At 40.5% G+C, this 17,472-nt stretch overlaps 1 protein-coding gene across 1 annotated transcript in view; it reads right to left on the bottom strand.

Moving 5' to 3' along the window:
* The window catches only part of LOC121562021 (ladderlectin-like), a 47,427-nt gene extending 30,995 nt beyond the window's left edge, over window positions 1-16,432 (bottom strand). The window contains exons 1-4 of the mRNA XM_045219133.1: window positions 16,327-16,432; window positions 15,671-15,740; window positions 15,451-15,509; window positions 14,879-15,028 (exon numbers count right to left, since the gene is read on the bottom strand). Coding sequence (XP_045075068.1) covers window positions 14,879-15,028; window positions 15,451-15,509; window positions 15,671-15,728 — 267 coding nt within the window. The 5' untranslated portion in view covers window positions 15,729-15,740; window positions 16,327-16,432. The remainder of the gene's footprint in view (window positions 1-14,878; window positions 15,029-15,450; window positions 15,510-15,670; window positions 15,741-16,326) is intronic.
* Between the last annotated feature and the right edge of the window lie 1,040 nt (window positions 16,433-17,472).

Consider the following 17,472-nt stretch of genomic DNA (forward strand, 5'->3'; position numbering starts at 1 on the left):
TAGGCAGGCTCTAAACTGGCTATTAGCGGAGAAAGGTGGAGTTTGTGTTATGTTTGGAGATGAATGTTGTACTTTTATCCCCAATAATACTGCCCCGGATGGTTCTTTCACTGAAGCAATGACTAAACTCAAGGGACTACGAAAAGAGGTTAAGGATAATGCTGGGTATGATGTTCATGTTTGGGACTGGATGGAATTAACTTTGGGAAAATGGGGTGCAATGTTTACAAAAATGGCAATAATGATAGGAATATCACTTGTAGTAATGGGAGTAGTGTTTTGTTGTATATTACCTCTGTTAAAATCACTTTTGATTCAAACCACAGTAAAACAAATGACTGTACAGACAATTGTTACTATTTCAACCAAAGAAATACACCCAGTTCAGGAGCTCCAGGACAGTATGTTAATAAATATGGGAAATCTTGTAATGTTAAAGGAGGACCAATGGACTGTCTATTTGGGAATCCTGAATGTCTGTATGGAGTTGTCCCTGGGGGTGGATGGGCCTGCCATGGTTACAAAGCCCAACAGGAAAATGTGGAGGTTAATGTAGAGGAAAACCTTCCAGACTTGTATCCAATACCTGACTGGGCTATGGGTCCTCATCAGGATGGGTCAAGTAATGAGGAAGATATATTGGTTTAAATATATGCGTGTGAAGTGAAACTAAATATGGCAAGGCTAAGAATAAGTAAATGCACATGCTTACATATATTTAAAAATTAATCTTTGTATTATTTGGGACAATATTGGAATGTCCCATAGGGGGGAATATATAGGATTATTTTATGTATCATTATGGCACATGTAGGGAGATGCCAAAGGTAAAATGTAATAAACATGTTTGATATTGTATAATTCAGAAACATGCTTAAATAAGAAATATAGACATTAAGTATATGCTATGTTTTAAATGAATGCATGTGTTATTTCACAGAGGCTCTTAAACAGTGTGCAGTACATTCGTGTTTTAAGAAGGGGCCTAAGCCACGCAGCCAATAGAATGATAGAATGAGAGGCTTCATATGGAAAAAAGCATTTATGACATTTTGGAGTGGATAATGTGTAACAGCTGGACGTTGAAAAAGAGGGGTGGTGCAGAGTGCAGAACTAAAAAAAAGTTAGGACTGTATGCATGTTTTTTCCATATGTGTCTATATAAGAGATCTCTTAGCCAGAGGGAGACAGTTCCTCCATGGAGAAAAAATTCAGGCTTTATTATGCAATAAAGTCTAATTCTTGAATTCACAGGCTCCTGTGTCTTGAGAGATATTTATTTGAGTAGATTATCTCTTAGTCAAATGTTTCTACGACACACACAGAGGGCAATACGTTTCCACATTCTAGATCGTTCCAGCCTTGTTCACCTTCAGAGGAAACACGGGACAGAAATTAACACCGATGTAAACAGAATATAGTGTGAGATTTGTTAAATGGACTATGAATAAAGTTGAACGTGATAGTGGGCTTACTGTACCTCCAAAGTTCATCACAATATATTGCTCTCTGCCACCATTGTTATTGGGCTCTTCTTGATTCCAGTTTTGGTAATCAAACTTGGACCCATCACTCCAGATCCATAGCCTGTCCTGTGGGGAAGTAGTGAGGTCTCAGAATGAAAGAATTCCCACTATGTTAGTGGATACAGATCCATCTACGCCCTTAGAAAATGGGTTTCCAAAAGGGCTCCGTGGCTGTCCCCATAGCAGAACCCTTTATGGATCCAGGTAGAACACGGCTTAGAGGCTTTCCCTCGGTGGAAAAGTGTTATTCAAAAGGTTTCTCCTATGGGGACAGCCGAAGAACCGTTTTTGGTTCTAGACACTAGACCCAGTGTGTTAGTGAATACTGATTTTTCCTACAATACTACCCCACTATAACCCAGCATGTGTTAATGGTCACTGCAGTGGCATCAATCAATAACTCCCAACCAAACTTACTGCAGTAGAGCACTTTTTAACAGTTATGCAATGTTGGTCAAATCTAATTCAAAACGTGTCACAGCCGAATGGACGCCAAAACTGCTGCCATCACTAAACACAAATACTGCATTTATAGATGGTACATGGAGTGTGCCCCTGGTTGTCCAGGAACACTTTATTTAAATGATATTTTGCTACTTCAGTAAATTTAAAATTCACCTTTTCATAGTTCTCATTATCTCCAGCTCAACATGTGAAAACGCATCTAAGTTTTTTACAAAAATATATATAAAGCTCAAACGTTACCCAAAGATATAAAAAGTTCAAACCATGATTTGCAAACAGATGCGAAGACATGAAGCAAGAAAAATACTCCGGCTAGAAACTGTTTGTCACTTTTAATCCTACCCTGTGATGTCACAAATAAGCTATTTTTTGGACCCTTAAATATAGATCTCACATGACTCGTTTCAGGAAACTAGGCACATATCGCTGGTCACTACTTCACAGGAGAGTTATTTGAACGTAAACTATTTTTTTAAATCAAAGTGGTTTTGGGCAGAAATACCTTCTGGAACAAAAACTTAGATGTGCCTTAATAACAAACGTGAATGCCATCTGTAAATGCAAATAAAAGACCCTAGTTGGTTTAGCCAAAGAAAAAGACAGCAACATTCCTGCCAGCCATAATTGGCTGAGATAAGGAGTGAGCTGGAGATGCCGAGAGGAGATCGGATTGGTCTGCCATATAGCACGCTTCTGTCTATTTGAGCTGGTCAGTATGTGTAGGTAATCCTGTCTAATGAGACTTTTTTATATCGCGTAGTTCAACTACATAAGTGTTGCTCTCCACTTTCTGGAGGACAAAGTTAAAAAATCAGTGGAATTAGAGTATGATAGCTAAGGAGATGAGAAAACACCTGGCTCCAGATTACATCTTTAAACTAAGGGCAACCATGGCATCCATGATAGGGTGAAGTGTCAATCAATGTATACGGTTAAGTTATGTAGCTAGCTACTTTTTCAAGTCACTTGGCACATCTTGTCTTTCCTTTACAATGAGCAACTACATGTCCCATTCTTTGGCATTTAAAACACTGCAGTTTATATGGATCAAATTCTCTAACATTGAAACTAAAGAATCCTGTAAAATAAAAATAATAATATGCCATTTAGCAGATGCTTTTATCCAAAGCGACTTACAGTCATGCGTGCATACATTTTTGTGTATGGGTGGTCCCGGGATCGAACCCACTACCTTGGCGTTACAAGCGCCGTGCTCTACCAGCTGAGCTACAGAGGACCACCTATCTGTACCTTTCCTGGCCAAGACTTTCTCAAACATCACAATCACAGATAGGCTTTCACTTCTTTGACCCTCTTTCCTACTGATCAACCTGTTAGCCTCAATCACTCTGCCTCCCTTCACATTTTCTTTAATATTATCTGTGGACATAGATATTGGGACCCCAGGGATGACTCCCCTCAATCTAGCAGAAGCACCAGGGACATGGCTTTTAATCTTCTTCCCATTAAGCTTTTCCATTTTCAGAATATTCTCTTGCTGAGCCTGGCTACCACACAATATTAACAATCTACCATTTCCAATGAACCCAGCTAATTTCACTGCACCTACCTCTTTCTCTACGGCATTAGTGGGTCAGATAGGGTGTGAGTTAGGCTCTGTGGTCTCATCCAACACCATCACCGCTTTCCACTCCAACACTTCACTACTCTTGCTTCCTACCTTGACCCTCTTTGTGCTTTCTATACGAGACGCTCCACGATCTCTCTTCTTCCTGTGTCTTTCTGTATCATGATCTCTCTTCTTCCTGTGTCTTTCTGTATCATGATCTCTCTTCTTCCTGTGTCTTCCTGTATCATGATCTCTCTTCTTCCTGTGTCTTCCTGTATCATGATCTCTCTTCTTCCTGTGTCTTTCTGTATCATGATCTCTCTTCTTCCTGTGTCTTTCTGTATCATGATCTCTCTTCTTCCTGTGTCTTTCTGTATCAAGATCTCTCTTCTTCCTGTGTCTTTCCACTACCGACCATTCAGGTCCTTGACCCTCATCCTCCCGCTCCATACCATCAGAACTGACAGCCATATTGTTCTCATTCCATCACAGCTGTTGCTTCACCAACATTTTATCCACTTCCTCCATTTTGTCCTCACTACTCGCCGCCATTTCAGACCTCCAACCCTTCGGGGATCCAGAGGGAGGGGTCTGACTGGACGGGCCTTTAAAAGGAGAGGAGGGAGAGGTAGAAGGTAGGATTTCAGAAAGTGAGATTTCAACATCTGTTCATCTAATACTGTATGTGTCTGCATCCCAAATATCACTCTATTCCCTATGTAGTGCTCTACTTTTGACCAGAGCCCATAGTGAAAATGTGGCCCTGGACAAATGTAGGGAACTTGTTTTGAAGGATCGTGCCAATTCCACAAACTCCCAATTACCCTCGGACACGCCCCTCTCCTGCTAACTCACCACACCTGAACTCACACCTGTACACAGCCCATCTGAAATTAGCCCGCCCAACTACCTCATCCCTATATTGTTATTTATTTTGCTCATTTGTACCCCAGTATCTCTATTTGCACATCATCTCTTGCACATCTATCAGTCCAGTGTTAATACTAATTGTAATTATTTTGCACTAAAGCCTATTTTATTGCCTTACCTCCATAACTTGCTAAATTTGCACACACTGTATATTATATGTATTTCTGTTGTATTTTTGACTTTGTTTTGTTTTACCCCATATGTAACTCTGTGTTGTTGTTTTTATCGCACTGCTTTGATTTATCTAGGCCAGGTCGCAGTTGTAAATGAGAACTTGTTCTCAACTGGTTTACCTGGTTAAATAAAGGTGAAATAAAAAATAAATAAATAAATAAACTCTGCCAATCACCAATTCCTCTCCCATTCTTCTGGTATATAAGCAGCTTGTTTTATCTGTGGTTGTTCAGCATTTGTGGTAGCCCAGTTCCTTTATTGTGTGTCCTGGCTAAAGTAAGTGCCTTCTATTGTGTGATTCTAACTTTTGTAAATATTTAGGTTGAGGTCTACACTGTCTTAGAACATTTCCTGCAGTGCAGCATAATATCCTGTTTATCCTAGCTTGTGTATTGTTATATGGTGTAGCTAGCCCAGTATTTACACCTTTTTGAATAATTTAAGTGTAAGGGAATTGAGACAGCTTGTGAGATGAGGCATGGTCCAATGATGGTACCGGCTAGCAGCCATTTGCACCGCGGAGCAGTGAACAAGAAACTATGAAATCTGGAATTTACATTTCACCCCCTCCCCCAAATCAGTCTAAAATGGATGTCATGTTGTGATCAGTTTGTGTGCACGTCTGTCTGTCTAGATAATCTGCCTCGCAAAATGGGCACCGTACTGCCCCAGACTGGAAGTGGAGGAAACATGTATGAAGCCAGAGGTTGTGGCTGAACTAGATTTAATGATTTATTGATCACTGGTTAGATCACAGTTTGCGTCGCTATCAGAACCATGTAGCGGACTATGGATGTAGCTTCAGAGGTGGGACATATGCTGCTAGCAGGTACCTCATTGAACCATTCGTCATCTCGCAAACTGTTGCTATGAAATGCCCTTAAACCTTGCTTCATTAGTTAATAAAAAGGTATAATGTTGGGCTGGCGTAGCCAACTTGAGATACTGCTGTTATTAGTTATGGCACTGGTCAATCATGTATGTTAATGTGGTGTATTCCCTCCAGGAACACAACAGCTATCAAGGCCTTACCTGCCGGCCGTTTGTACTGTGCCTTTATTTTTAGTTGGATAATTATAAAACAAAACAGTATTGAAGTTTGTCTTCAACCATAGTTCCTGCATTCTGACAGATGCGTCGTAGTGACAATAACATAGCTGCAGGGAATTCCTCAATTTGTGAACTAGGCCTTAATTACTTCTGTATGAGTGGAGAGAAATACCCCCCCAACCCCCCAGAAATTCTCCTCACTGCATAGGGAATAGGGTGCCATTTTGGAAAGCAGACATATTCCTGTGGTGATCTACTGTATGTGGAGGAAGATACCTGGTATTCCTTAGCCCTTCATTAGTTGAATCTGCTCTGATTAGGTAGTACTGGAATACATCTGATAAGTGGAATGGCTGGGGTACTTGGTGAGGTTAGGGGAACACTGCACTCCCCTACACTCTGAAGGACTCACTGAATTTGTCTTCATGGCTTCTCTCTCAGGAGACTCACCATGGCCATGTTGACCATTCTGCTTCTCAGTGCTGCCTTTGCTCTGGGAGACGCAAGTAAGAGCCCACTTTACATGATTCATTCTGTATTTGTTGTAGCAGAGGTGACTGATTGACATACTAATAATATTGTAGTTGTGATTTGTAGAGCCGTCTCGACTAGCCTTTAAAGCCGGCTGCAACTAATCTTTACAGTTTCATCAGGAATCCGCTTGTGTCCCTCCGGTTGGACTGACTATGGATCACGCTGCTTCATGTTTGTCAAGACTGCAAGGAACTGGCCTGAAGCAGAGGTATCATGCTTACCATCTACTGTGAAATAAGGAAAATAAAGTTTACTTGAAATCAACTATTTTCTTTGACATTACCTTAGAAGTTATATTTTCTATACTGGCAACACATGCCTCATGTAAAATACTGAACTTCCCTTTTAATCATTATGAAATGCGTTTGTCCCTTTCTACTGCTTTCTCTAGCGGCATTGTATGTCCCTTGGCGCAAACCTGGTGTCTGTACATAGCTCTGAGGAGAATCAATTTCTACAGATGGTGGTGTCTTCCAAGACTGGAAGTTTCACTGCTACCTGGCTTGGAGGATTTGATACTATTCCGGGACTGGTGGGAAAGGTACCCAGTTATCATACTTAAGTCAGAGCGATTTAATGCCTTAATAGAAAATGACTCAAGTGACTGTCACCCAGTAACATTCTGCTGTTTTCATGTTATTCAGAACCTTGGTGAATGCAACTATGGTGCTGCCAACAATTTACACTTTTTTTGCAGATATTTACTTTTACCGGCCATATTCAACGGGTGTTGCGCCTTTGTATGTTATTCAGCTGTCGCAGTGACAGTCTATTGAAATGGTTACATGCGTAGTGGAGTCTCTTAAAACATGTAGCTAATTTAAACATTGAACCATAATCCCAACTCATGATGTTACTACCATGCATGAATCTGCAGGTAGCTAACCAACCAGGTTCACTGCTAGCTAGGTAGCTAACAGTACACGTCAACTTAAAATGAAAACGACTTTGTCAAAATTAGTAACGTGTCATATCTGAAAATGTAGCTAGCTACATATCTTAACCGTATACATTGCTTGACGCTTCACCTGTCACGGATGCCATGGTTGCCCTTAGTTTGAAGATGTAATCTGGAGATGGGTGTTTTCTCATCTCCTTAGCTATCATACTCTAATTCCACTGATTTTAAAACTTTGTCCTCCAGAATGTGGAGAGCAACACTTATGTAGTTGAAATACGTGATATAAATAGTCTCATTAGACAGGATTACCTACACATACTGACCAGCTCAAATAGACCGAAGCGTGCTATATGGCAGACCAATCTGAACTCCTCTCGGCATCTCTAGCTCACTCCTTATCTCAGCCAATTATGGCTAGCAGGCATGTTGCTGTCTTTTTCTGTGGCTAAACCAACTAGGCTCTTTTAATTTGCATTTACAAATGGCCTTAAAGTTTGTTATTAAGGCACATCTAAGTTCGGGTTCCAGAAGGTATTTCTGCCAAAATCCACTTTGATTTAAAAATAGTTTACTTTCAAATTGCTCTCCTGTGAAGTAATGACCAACGACATACGCCTAGTTTCCTGAAACGAGTAATGTGAGAACTATGGGATCTATGGTTAAGAAGTGTCGTTAAAAAACATCACAGGGTAGGATTAAAAGTGACCAACAGTTTCTAGCCAGAGTATTTTCTTGCGCCTGATGTCTCCGCAAATCATTGTTTGAACTTTTGATGTCATCGGGTAACATTTTGAGCTTTATATATTTTTCTAAAAAACGTAGATGCGTTTTCACATGTTGAGCAGCAGATAATGAGAACTACGTTGAATTTTAAATTTACTGAAGTAGCAAAAGATCATTTAAATAAGAGTTCCTGGACTGCCAGGGGCACACTCCATGTACCATCTATAAATGCAGTATTTGTGTTTAGTGACTCTGCCAGCATGATGGCAGCAGCTTTGGCGTCCATACAGCTGTGACACGTTCTGAATTAGCTTTGACCAACATTGCACAACTGTTAGGTCAATCCACATTTTCTGGTAAAAAGTGCTCTACTGCAGTACGTTTGTTTGGGAGTTATTGATTGTTGCCACTGCAGTGTCCATTAACACATGCTGGGTTATAGTGGGGTAGTATTGTAAGAAAGATCAGTATTCACTAACACACTGGGTATAGTGTCTAGAACCAAAAACGGTTCTTCGGCTGTCCCCATAGGAGAACCCTTTTGAATAACACTTTTCCACAGAGGGAAAGTGTTTCAAGAACCCTTTCCAAAAGGGTTCTACCTGGATCCATAAAGGGTTCTGCTATGGGGACAGCCACGGAGCCCCTTTTGGAAACCCATTTTCTAAGAGCGTAGATGGATCAGTATCATTAACACAGTGGGATTTCTTTCATTCTGAGACCTCACTACTTCCCCACAGGACAGGCTATGGTTCTGGAGTGATGGAGCTAACTTTGATTACCAGAACTGGAATCAAGGAGAGCCCAATAACAATGGTGGCAGAGAGCCATGTATTGTGATGAACTTTGGAGGTACAGTAAGCCCACTATCACGTTCAACTTTATTCATAGTCCATTTAACAAATCTCACACTATTCTGTTGTGTTTACATCGGTGTTAATTTCTGTCCCGTGTTTCCTCTGAAGGTGAACACGGCTGGAACGATCTAGAATGTGGAAACGTATTGCCCTCTGTGTGCTCCCGGAGAACCAGTTAAATCAGCAACACATCAGATGAAACCAAAAATGTTACACTATTGTCAGCATCCTAACTGAACTTTTTATGATTAAATCTAATACTTTGGAGATTATTTGTTGGTCATAAATGTTGAGTAATGATTTTGTGGCTTGTCAATAAAACTGGTGTACACGTTACTTTGTCTCATGGGTTATTAAACATGAATGTTAACAAGGAGGCACGCTCCATAGATAAGCTTTTCATTTTATATTACATGTAGGGAAAATATTTGCTTTTGGAATTCTTTTAAATATTATTAATTTGAATGTCGCCGCGGTCTGGAGCAAGGTATCCCAATTCCATACGCTCCCAAAAAGTATAACTGGGACATTTTGACTGAAAACTCTTTAGTTTCTGACTTTAAAGAATCTTTCTGAAACTGATTCCCCTAATGTCAGGCTATTTGGTCAACTCCATTAGTCTAAAATCCTAGGTGGCGGTGTCTGCAGCTAAGGTGGCTGCGATCCGCCACCAATCCCGACTAAGGCGCAAGTTTGGCTGCCGACCAAGTTATCAGTGTTCATTTTAGTGAGTTGTGGGGGTTTGTTAGGTTTCATACTGCATTATGGTGATTGACTCCAAGCAATTGCCTTTGGCCTAAATACCTTATTACATCTGTAGCTGTAGAGTACTGCTGCAGTTTGTATATTTCAGATACTCCATGTGTATGTCGTTTATAAGTGCCTGTATTGCACTGAATACATGAGTTATGCAGTAGATGTTATTGGTTAGAGATGGTTCATTCCTATAGCCTGTATACACACTTCACCAGGATATGTTATTGTTTAGAGATGGTTCATTCCTATAGCCTGTACACACACTTTACCAGTAGATGTTATTGTTTAGAGATGGTTCATTCCTATAGCCTGTATACACACTTTACCAGTAGATGTTATTGTTTAGAGATGGTTCATTCCTATAGCCTGTATACACACTTTACCAGTAGATGTTATTGTTTAGAGATGGTTCATTCCTATAGCCTGTATACACACTTTACCGCTGCGTTTTCATAGTTCACGCAAACTGTTAAGCCATGGCGAGAAATTCTAGATGTTTCATAGATTGTCCTCGGCGCTCCCGCATGCGCAGTAGGATTTATGACTCTGTGGCACCAGACACAGATCAGATGAGATCTCCAGTCCGGAGAGAGAGGGACATACATCTCGCCTGTCTGAATTAGTTCTCTCTCTTTCCAGCTAGATGTTTATATGTATACTGATGTAAATGTGCATGCTGTTATGTGAATATCCCTGTATAGATGCTATTCCATGTATTCCTGTGTAGATATTGTTATTGCTGAGCTTACAACATTGTATATTTGTCCTTACCTTTCAGAACCACAAGTCCATCCTATGGAAACTGAAGATGTCTGTGTTAGTGTGAATACTATAGTGTGTGGTGGTGATGTAGATGATAAACCTTAATGCTTTCTTTTTTTCTTTTCCATATTAGGTCTAATCTCTGAGGAGCTACCCAGGAAAGGGCTGAAAATAGCCCATATTAATATATGTAGCCTTAGAAACAAGGTTCATAAAACCAATGACTTGCTACCGTCAGAAAACATTAATATATTGGCCATTTCTGAGACTCACTTAGATAATTCCTTTTAACAAACTATAGTTTTGGCAAGTCGGTTAGGACATCTACTTTGTGCATGACACAAGTCATTTTTCCAACAATTGTTTACAGACAGATTATTTCACTTATAATTCACTGTATCACAATTCCAGTGGGTCAGAAGTTTACATACACTAAGTTGACTGTGCCTTTAAACAGCTTGGAAAATTCCAGAAAATGATGTCATGGCTTTGGAAGCTTCTGATAGGCTAATTGACATCATTTGAGTCAATTGGAGTTGTACCTGTGGATGTATTTCAAGGGCAACCTTCAAACTCAGTGCCTCTTTGCTTGACATCATGGGAAAATCAGAAGAAATCAGCCAAGACCTCAGAAAAGAATTGTAGACCTCCATAAGTCTGGTTCATCCTTGGGATCAATTTCCAAACGCCTGAAGGTACCACGTTCATCTGTACAAACAATAGTACGCAAGTATAAACACCATGGGACCACGCAACCGTCATACCGCTCAGGAAGGAGACGCGTTCTGTCTCCTAGAGATTAACGTACTTTGGTGCAAAAAGTGCAAATCAATCCCAGAACAACCGCAAAGGACCTTGTGAAGATGCTGGAGGAAACAGATACAAAAGTATCTATATCCACAGTAAAACAAGTCCTATATCGACATAACCCGAAAGGCCCCTCAGCAAGGAAGACGCCACTGCTCCAAAACTGCCATAAAAAAGCCAGACTATGGTTTGCAACTGCACATGTGGAAATAGATCGTACTTTTTTGAGAAATGTCCTCTGGTCTGATGAAACAAAAATAGAACTGTTTGGCCATAATGACCATCGTTATGTTTGGAGGAAAAAGGGGGTTGCTTGCAAGCCGAAGAACACCATCCCAACCGTGAAGCATGGGGGTGGCAGCATCATGCTGTGGGGGTGCTTTGCAGCAGGAGGGACTGGTGCACTTCACAAAATAGATGGCATCATGAGGAAGGAAAATTATGTGGATATATTGAAGCAACATCTCAAGACATCAGTCAGGAAGTTAAAGCTTGTCGCAAATGGCTTTTCCAAATGGACAATGACCCCAAGCATACTTCCAAAGTTGTGGCAAAATGTCTTAAGGACAACAAAGTCAAGGTACTGGAGTGGCCATCACAAAGCCCTGACCTCAATCCTATAGAAAATGTTTGGGCAGAACTGAAAAAGAGTGTGCGAGCAATGAGGCCTACAAACCTGACTCAGTTACACCAGCTCTGTCAGGAGGAATGGGCCAAAATTCACCCAACTTATTGTGGGAAGCTTGTGGAAGGCTACCCGAAACATTTGACCCAAGTTAAACAATTTAAAGACAATGCTACCAAATACAAATTGAGTGTATGTAAACTTCTGACCCACTGGGAATGTGATGAAATAAATAAAAGCTGAAATAAATCATTCTCTCTACTATTATTCTGACATTTCACATTCTTAAAATAAAGTGGTGATCCTAACTGACCTAAGACAGGGAATTTTTACTAGGATTAAATGTCAGGAATTGTGAAAAACTGAGTTTAAATGTATTTGGCTAAGGTGTCTGAAAACTTCCGACTTCAACTGAACATAAGATCCCTTTCCAGTTAAAATTCAATATTTGCCAGTTTAAGACTTTTAAAAACTTTTTGGGAGAGTTTGAAATTGGGATCCCTTGCTCCGGACATCGGCATTTCTGGGCACGGAGCCGAAATAAATGCATAATATTAAAATGATTGTCCCGACTTTCATTAATCCCTGATAGACAGGAGTAATTATATAATTTTGGCAAGTTCAATTCAATTTACTTTAGCCTATTGAGCGCGCCTCCTTGTTAAGGATCGGACACTTTTTTTCAATTTTCGCCTAAAATGACATACCCAAATCTAACTGCCTGTAGCTCAGGACATGAAGCAAGCATATGCATATTCTTGATACAAATTAAAAGGAAATACTTTGAAGTTTGTGGGAATGTGAAATTAATGTAGGAGAATATAACACATTAGATCTGATAAAAGATAATACAAACATTTTGTTCGATCAATATATTATTGCACTTTAGGCGCTATTTAGATTTTGGCCACTAGATGGCGGCAGTGTGTGTGCAAAGTTTCAGATTGATCCAGTGAAGCGTTGCAATACTGGACTATTTTGTATAAAGTCTGCCGAATTGGTCAATTGATACATTTTCAAGTACATACCTATAGAGAACATACATAAATGATATGGTAATACAAAATATAAGTTTACACACTCCCAGGAATGTCATACATGATGGATCATTAGCTTATACACTAACTTTCACACATCTAGATGGCCGGGCGGGGTGGGTGTGGAGCCAGAGACAGCAGGGGTTCAAACTGTAGAAGCCAGTTCCTATATTTGAATATAAAAATTGATTTTATCAAACAAAACTATGCTACATTTTATCTCAAGGACCCTTAGGATGACAAATCAGAGCAAGATAACTGAATGTAAGTACATTATTTACCTTCAGAGGTGAATGTATCAAACCAGTTGCCGTGATAAGTTTTGTTGTTGTGCACTCTCCTCAAACAATAGCATGGTATTTTTTTCACTGTAATAGCTGCTGTAAATTGGACAGTGCAGTTAGATTAACAAGAATGTAAGCTTTCTGCCCATATAAGACATGTCTATGTCCTGGAATGTTTGCTGTTACTTATAACAGTCATGCTAATCACATTAGCGCACGTTAGCTCAACCGTCCCGCATAAGGGAAACCGATCCCATAGAGGTTAACATTCATGTTGTTTGTGGAGTAATAAAACCTTTTGGGTTATAAAATACATTTATTCTCTCAAAGGATTGGACAATTAAAGGATTGGACAATTATGGCAGTTTAAAAACAACTCATGAGACAAAATAATGTGTACACCTGTTTTATTGACAACAAACCACAAAATCATTACTCAACATTTATGACCAACAAATAACTAATACTCATTTTACAGCAACAAATAATCTCCACAAAGTATTTGACTTTACCATAACAAGTTTTCAGTTAGGATGCTGACAGTATGGAGTAGCATTTTGGGTTTCAGGTGATGTTTTGCTGATTTAACGGGTTAAGCACATTTTACATTACATTTTAGTCATTTAGCAGACGCTCTTATCCAGAGCGACTTACATATTTTTTTATACTGGCCCCCTGTGGGAATCGAACCCACAACCCTGGCGTTGCAAACGCCATGCTCTATCAACTGAGCTACATCCCTGCCGGCCATTCCCTCCCCTACCCTGGACGACGCTGGGCCAATTGTGCGCCGCCTCATGGGTCTCCCGGTCACGGCCGGCTACGACAGAGCCTGGATTCGAACCAGGATCTCTAGCGGCCGCCCAAGCACACCGAGGGCAATCTGTTTCCACATGCTAGATCGTTCCAGCCGTCTCCACCTTCAGAGGAAACACGGAACAGAAATTAACTCAGATGTAGTGTGTGTATCAGACTTATTTGTTGAAGTGGGCTGTGAATAAAGTTTAATTTGATGACTGGATAGTGAATGATAGTGGGCTTACTGTACCTCCAAAGTTCATCACAATACATGGCTCTCTGCCACCACTGTTATTGGGCTCTCCTTGATTCCAGTTCTGGTAATCAAACTCGGAACCATCACTCCAGAACCATAGCCTGCCCTGTGGGGAAGTAGTGAGGTCTCAGAATGAAAGAAATCCCACTGTGTTAGTGAATACTGATCTATCTATCCTACAATACTAGCCCACTATACCCCGTGTGTTAGTAAATACTGATCTATCCTACAATATGTGCTTCCATTAAGTATTAACTCAGGTGTGTGAAGACATGCAATCAATGAAAAATATATATAAATTATTGATTTTGAAAATGTTGTATAATATTTATTTAAATTTGATCATGTAGATGGGTAGGAAAGAAATCCAATGTAATCTCTTTTTAGATTTAAATTTAAGGCAGCAAAATGTGAAGACTGTGCAAGGGGTGTGTAGACGTTCACTAGCGACTGTATCAAGAGAATGCGCCGTCATTCCTACGGCTTCTGAGCTGGCGGACTCACTAAACACAAATTCTGAATTTCTACATGGTACATATGTCAACATGTGTGAAAACAGCGCATTTCTACGTTTTGTAGAAAAAAATAGGAAGCTAAAAAGTTATACCCGATGACATCTTCAACAGTTTCAAACACAGATTCGCGGAGACGTGGGGAACAAGAAAACTCCCTCCCTCTGGCCAAAAACTCGATGAAGGTTTGGAAAACCCCTGTTTTGGTTACTTTTAATCCTACCATGTGTAGAATTTTACTGGGTGACTTTCACTTGAGTCATTTTCTATTAAGGTATCTTAGCTGTGACTCAAGTATGATAATTGGGTACCTCTTCCAGTATTTCTTTAGGATCTTCAAACCCTCCAATCCAGGTAGGAGTGAATTCGCCAGTCTCGGAAAACACCAGGTCCTTTAGATATTGCGCCCCATCAGAGCTATGCACAGACGCCAGGTTAAATCCAAGGGAAATACAATGCCGCTAGAGAAAGCAGCAGAGAGGGACAAAAGCGTTTCATAATGTAAGTATTAGTCAAGTTGTCCAGTCTTTGTGAGAATTTGTTTTCTGGACTCACACTATCAAATATTGTCCGTCGCAACTAATGCTCTTTTCAACAGGCTCTTAGAGGTGTTAGTTTATCTCTGTCTTGACCCGTGTCCTTTGGGTTCCATTATACAGGTGTCCTGACTCCACACATGAAATAAATATTCCAAACTTATAGAATATCCCAATTAAACAATAACTTAAAGGGGAGGTTCAGTAATTTACATGAGGCATGCAGTGCCTGTAAAAAAAAAAGAAGCCAAATCATCTTCACGTTAACGTCAATTCAAGAAAGCGAGTTGATTTTAATTGAACTTCACCCTTTAAATTCACAGTAGAGGGTAAGCATGATACAGTACCTGTGCTTCTGCCCATGTCCTTGCTGTCTTGATAAACGTGAAGTATGGTCCTCGTACATCTGTAAGGAGAAGACTACCGACTTTAAAGGAGAGACTGACAAATCACCTTGCATCATAAATAATTACTCAATATTATTTTTATATCAGTCAACACACACCTCTGCTACATTTAAAATACAGAAAGAATGATTAATGTAAAGTTTGAGGTGGATTCTCGTACTTGCGTCTCCCAAAGCAAAGGCAGCGCTGAGAAGCAGAAGAATGGTCAACATGGCCATGGTGATAGTCTCCTGAGAGAGGGAGAGACACACAAACAGACAAAGAGAGTGAGAGAGAGAATCAGTCAAGACCAATTCAGTGAATACTTCAGAGTGTAGGGCCTCCTGTAGCTCAGTTGGTAGAACATGGCGCTTGCAATGCCAGGGTTGTGGGTTCGATTCCCACGGGGGCCAGTATTAAAAATGTATGCACTAACTAACTGTAAGTCGCTCTGGATAAGAGCGTCTGCTAAATGACTGAAATGCAGTGCAGTGTTCCCCTAACCTTTCCTCAAGTACCCTCAGCCATTCCACTTATCAGAGGTACTATCACATTAGATTTTACCAATGAAGGGCTAAGGAATACCTGGTATCATCTTCCACCACATACAATAGATTAACCTAGTACAAAGGAATATGTATGCTTTCCAAATGTTACCTTATTCCCTATGTAGTGCACTACCTTTGACCAGGGTCCCCAGTACACTACATAGGGAATAGCCCACGGCCACAAAGGTAATATGGGCCCTGGTCAAAAGAAGCACACTACAAAAGGAAAAGGGTGCTATTTGGGATGCAGACAGATACAGTTTTAAATGCACAGATGTTAAGATCTCACCTTCACAAATCTTCAGTTGTAGCTTCACTTCTTCAGAGATCTTCAAAGGTCTTCACTGGGTCTCTCTCTCTCTCTCTGTCCTGCCTGTGAGTTGAGTTCTACCTCTCCCTCCTCTCCCTTTTAAGGACCAGTCCAGTCAGACCCCTCCCTCTCTCTCTTTCTGTCCAGCCCAACACCTGCTGGACCTGTCCGATAGCTACCTGTTTGACAGGGTTGGGTTCAATTCAAAGTGAAGGTAGTCATTTATATTTAAAAATGGAGCTACTTTTGTAACACATGTTGGGTCACAATATGGTTGTGGAGATTATCTTGAGCACTGGTGTCTAACTGAATGTTTTACTTAATTCTACCTAATTGGTGCTGATGAAGACTTAGTCTAAAGGGCATTATAGTGGCTTGGAAACACGATGACATTTCAGAAGGAGTCAAATAATGAGTAGGAAAACGTTTCATCATCATTGTGATGTCACCAGATAGACTTTAGATTCAGTATAACTTTAGCTAGCTAGCGCTGGAATTTTAAACTTTCATTTGAATTAACTGTCTTCAATTTGAATTAACTGCCAACCCTGCTGTCTGTCTGTTAGTTCGTTCTGAACTGTATTCACCCCAAACCACTGCATCAGAGATGGGCCACTTCACCCCTTAGGGGCCTACCAAGGTATGTCCCAAATGGCTCCCTATCCCCTATGATATAGTGCACTACCTTTGAACAGGGCCCATATGACTGTGGTCAAAAGTAGTGCACTATAAAGAGAGGAGGGTGTGATTTGGAACGCTAACCATGTAATTGAGCACATGTATTACACTGTCTTCTGTTGCTGTTTGTAACCTCATTTTACAATCAATTTAAAGAATCTACTTGGGTTTTTTCCCAGCGTGTCGTGGTCTTTGCATTTACAAGACAATAATTTCCAGCACCCTTAAGACCGTTGAAAATGCAAGAGGAGGAGAGGAGAGGAGAGGAGAGGAGAGGAGAGGAGAGGAGGAGAGGAGAGGGAGAGGAGAGGAGAGGGGAGAGGAGAGGAGAGGAGAGGAGAGGGTGATTTAGCCTTCTGTTTCCCATCAGACACAGCATGTCCCACCACTCCCAATGATTCTTAGCTAGCGGTGGCTAATGTTAGCGGAGGTTTGTAGTAGGTCTTT

Source organism: Coregonus clupeaformis, unplaced genomic scaffold, assembly GCF_020615455.1.
Source record: "Coregonus clupeaformis isolate EN_2021a unplaced genomic scaffold, ASM2061545v1 scaf2080, whole genome shotgun sequence".
In the NCBI taxonomy this organism is placed as follows: Eukaryota; Metazoa; Chordata; class Actinopteri; order Salmoniformes; family Salmonidae; genus Coregonus; species Coregonus clupeaformis.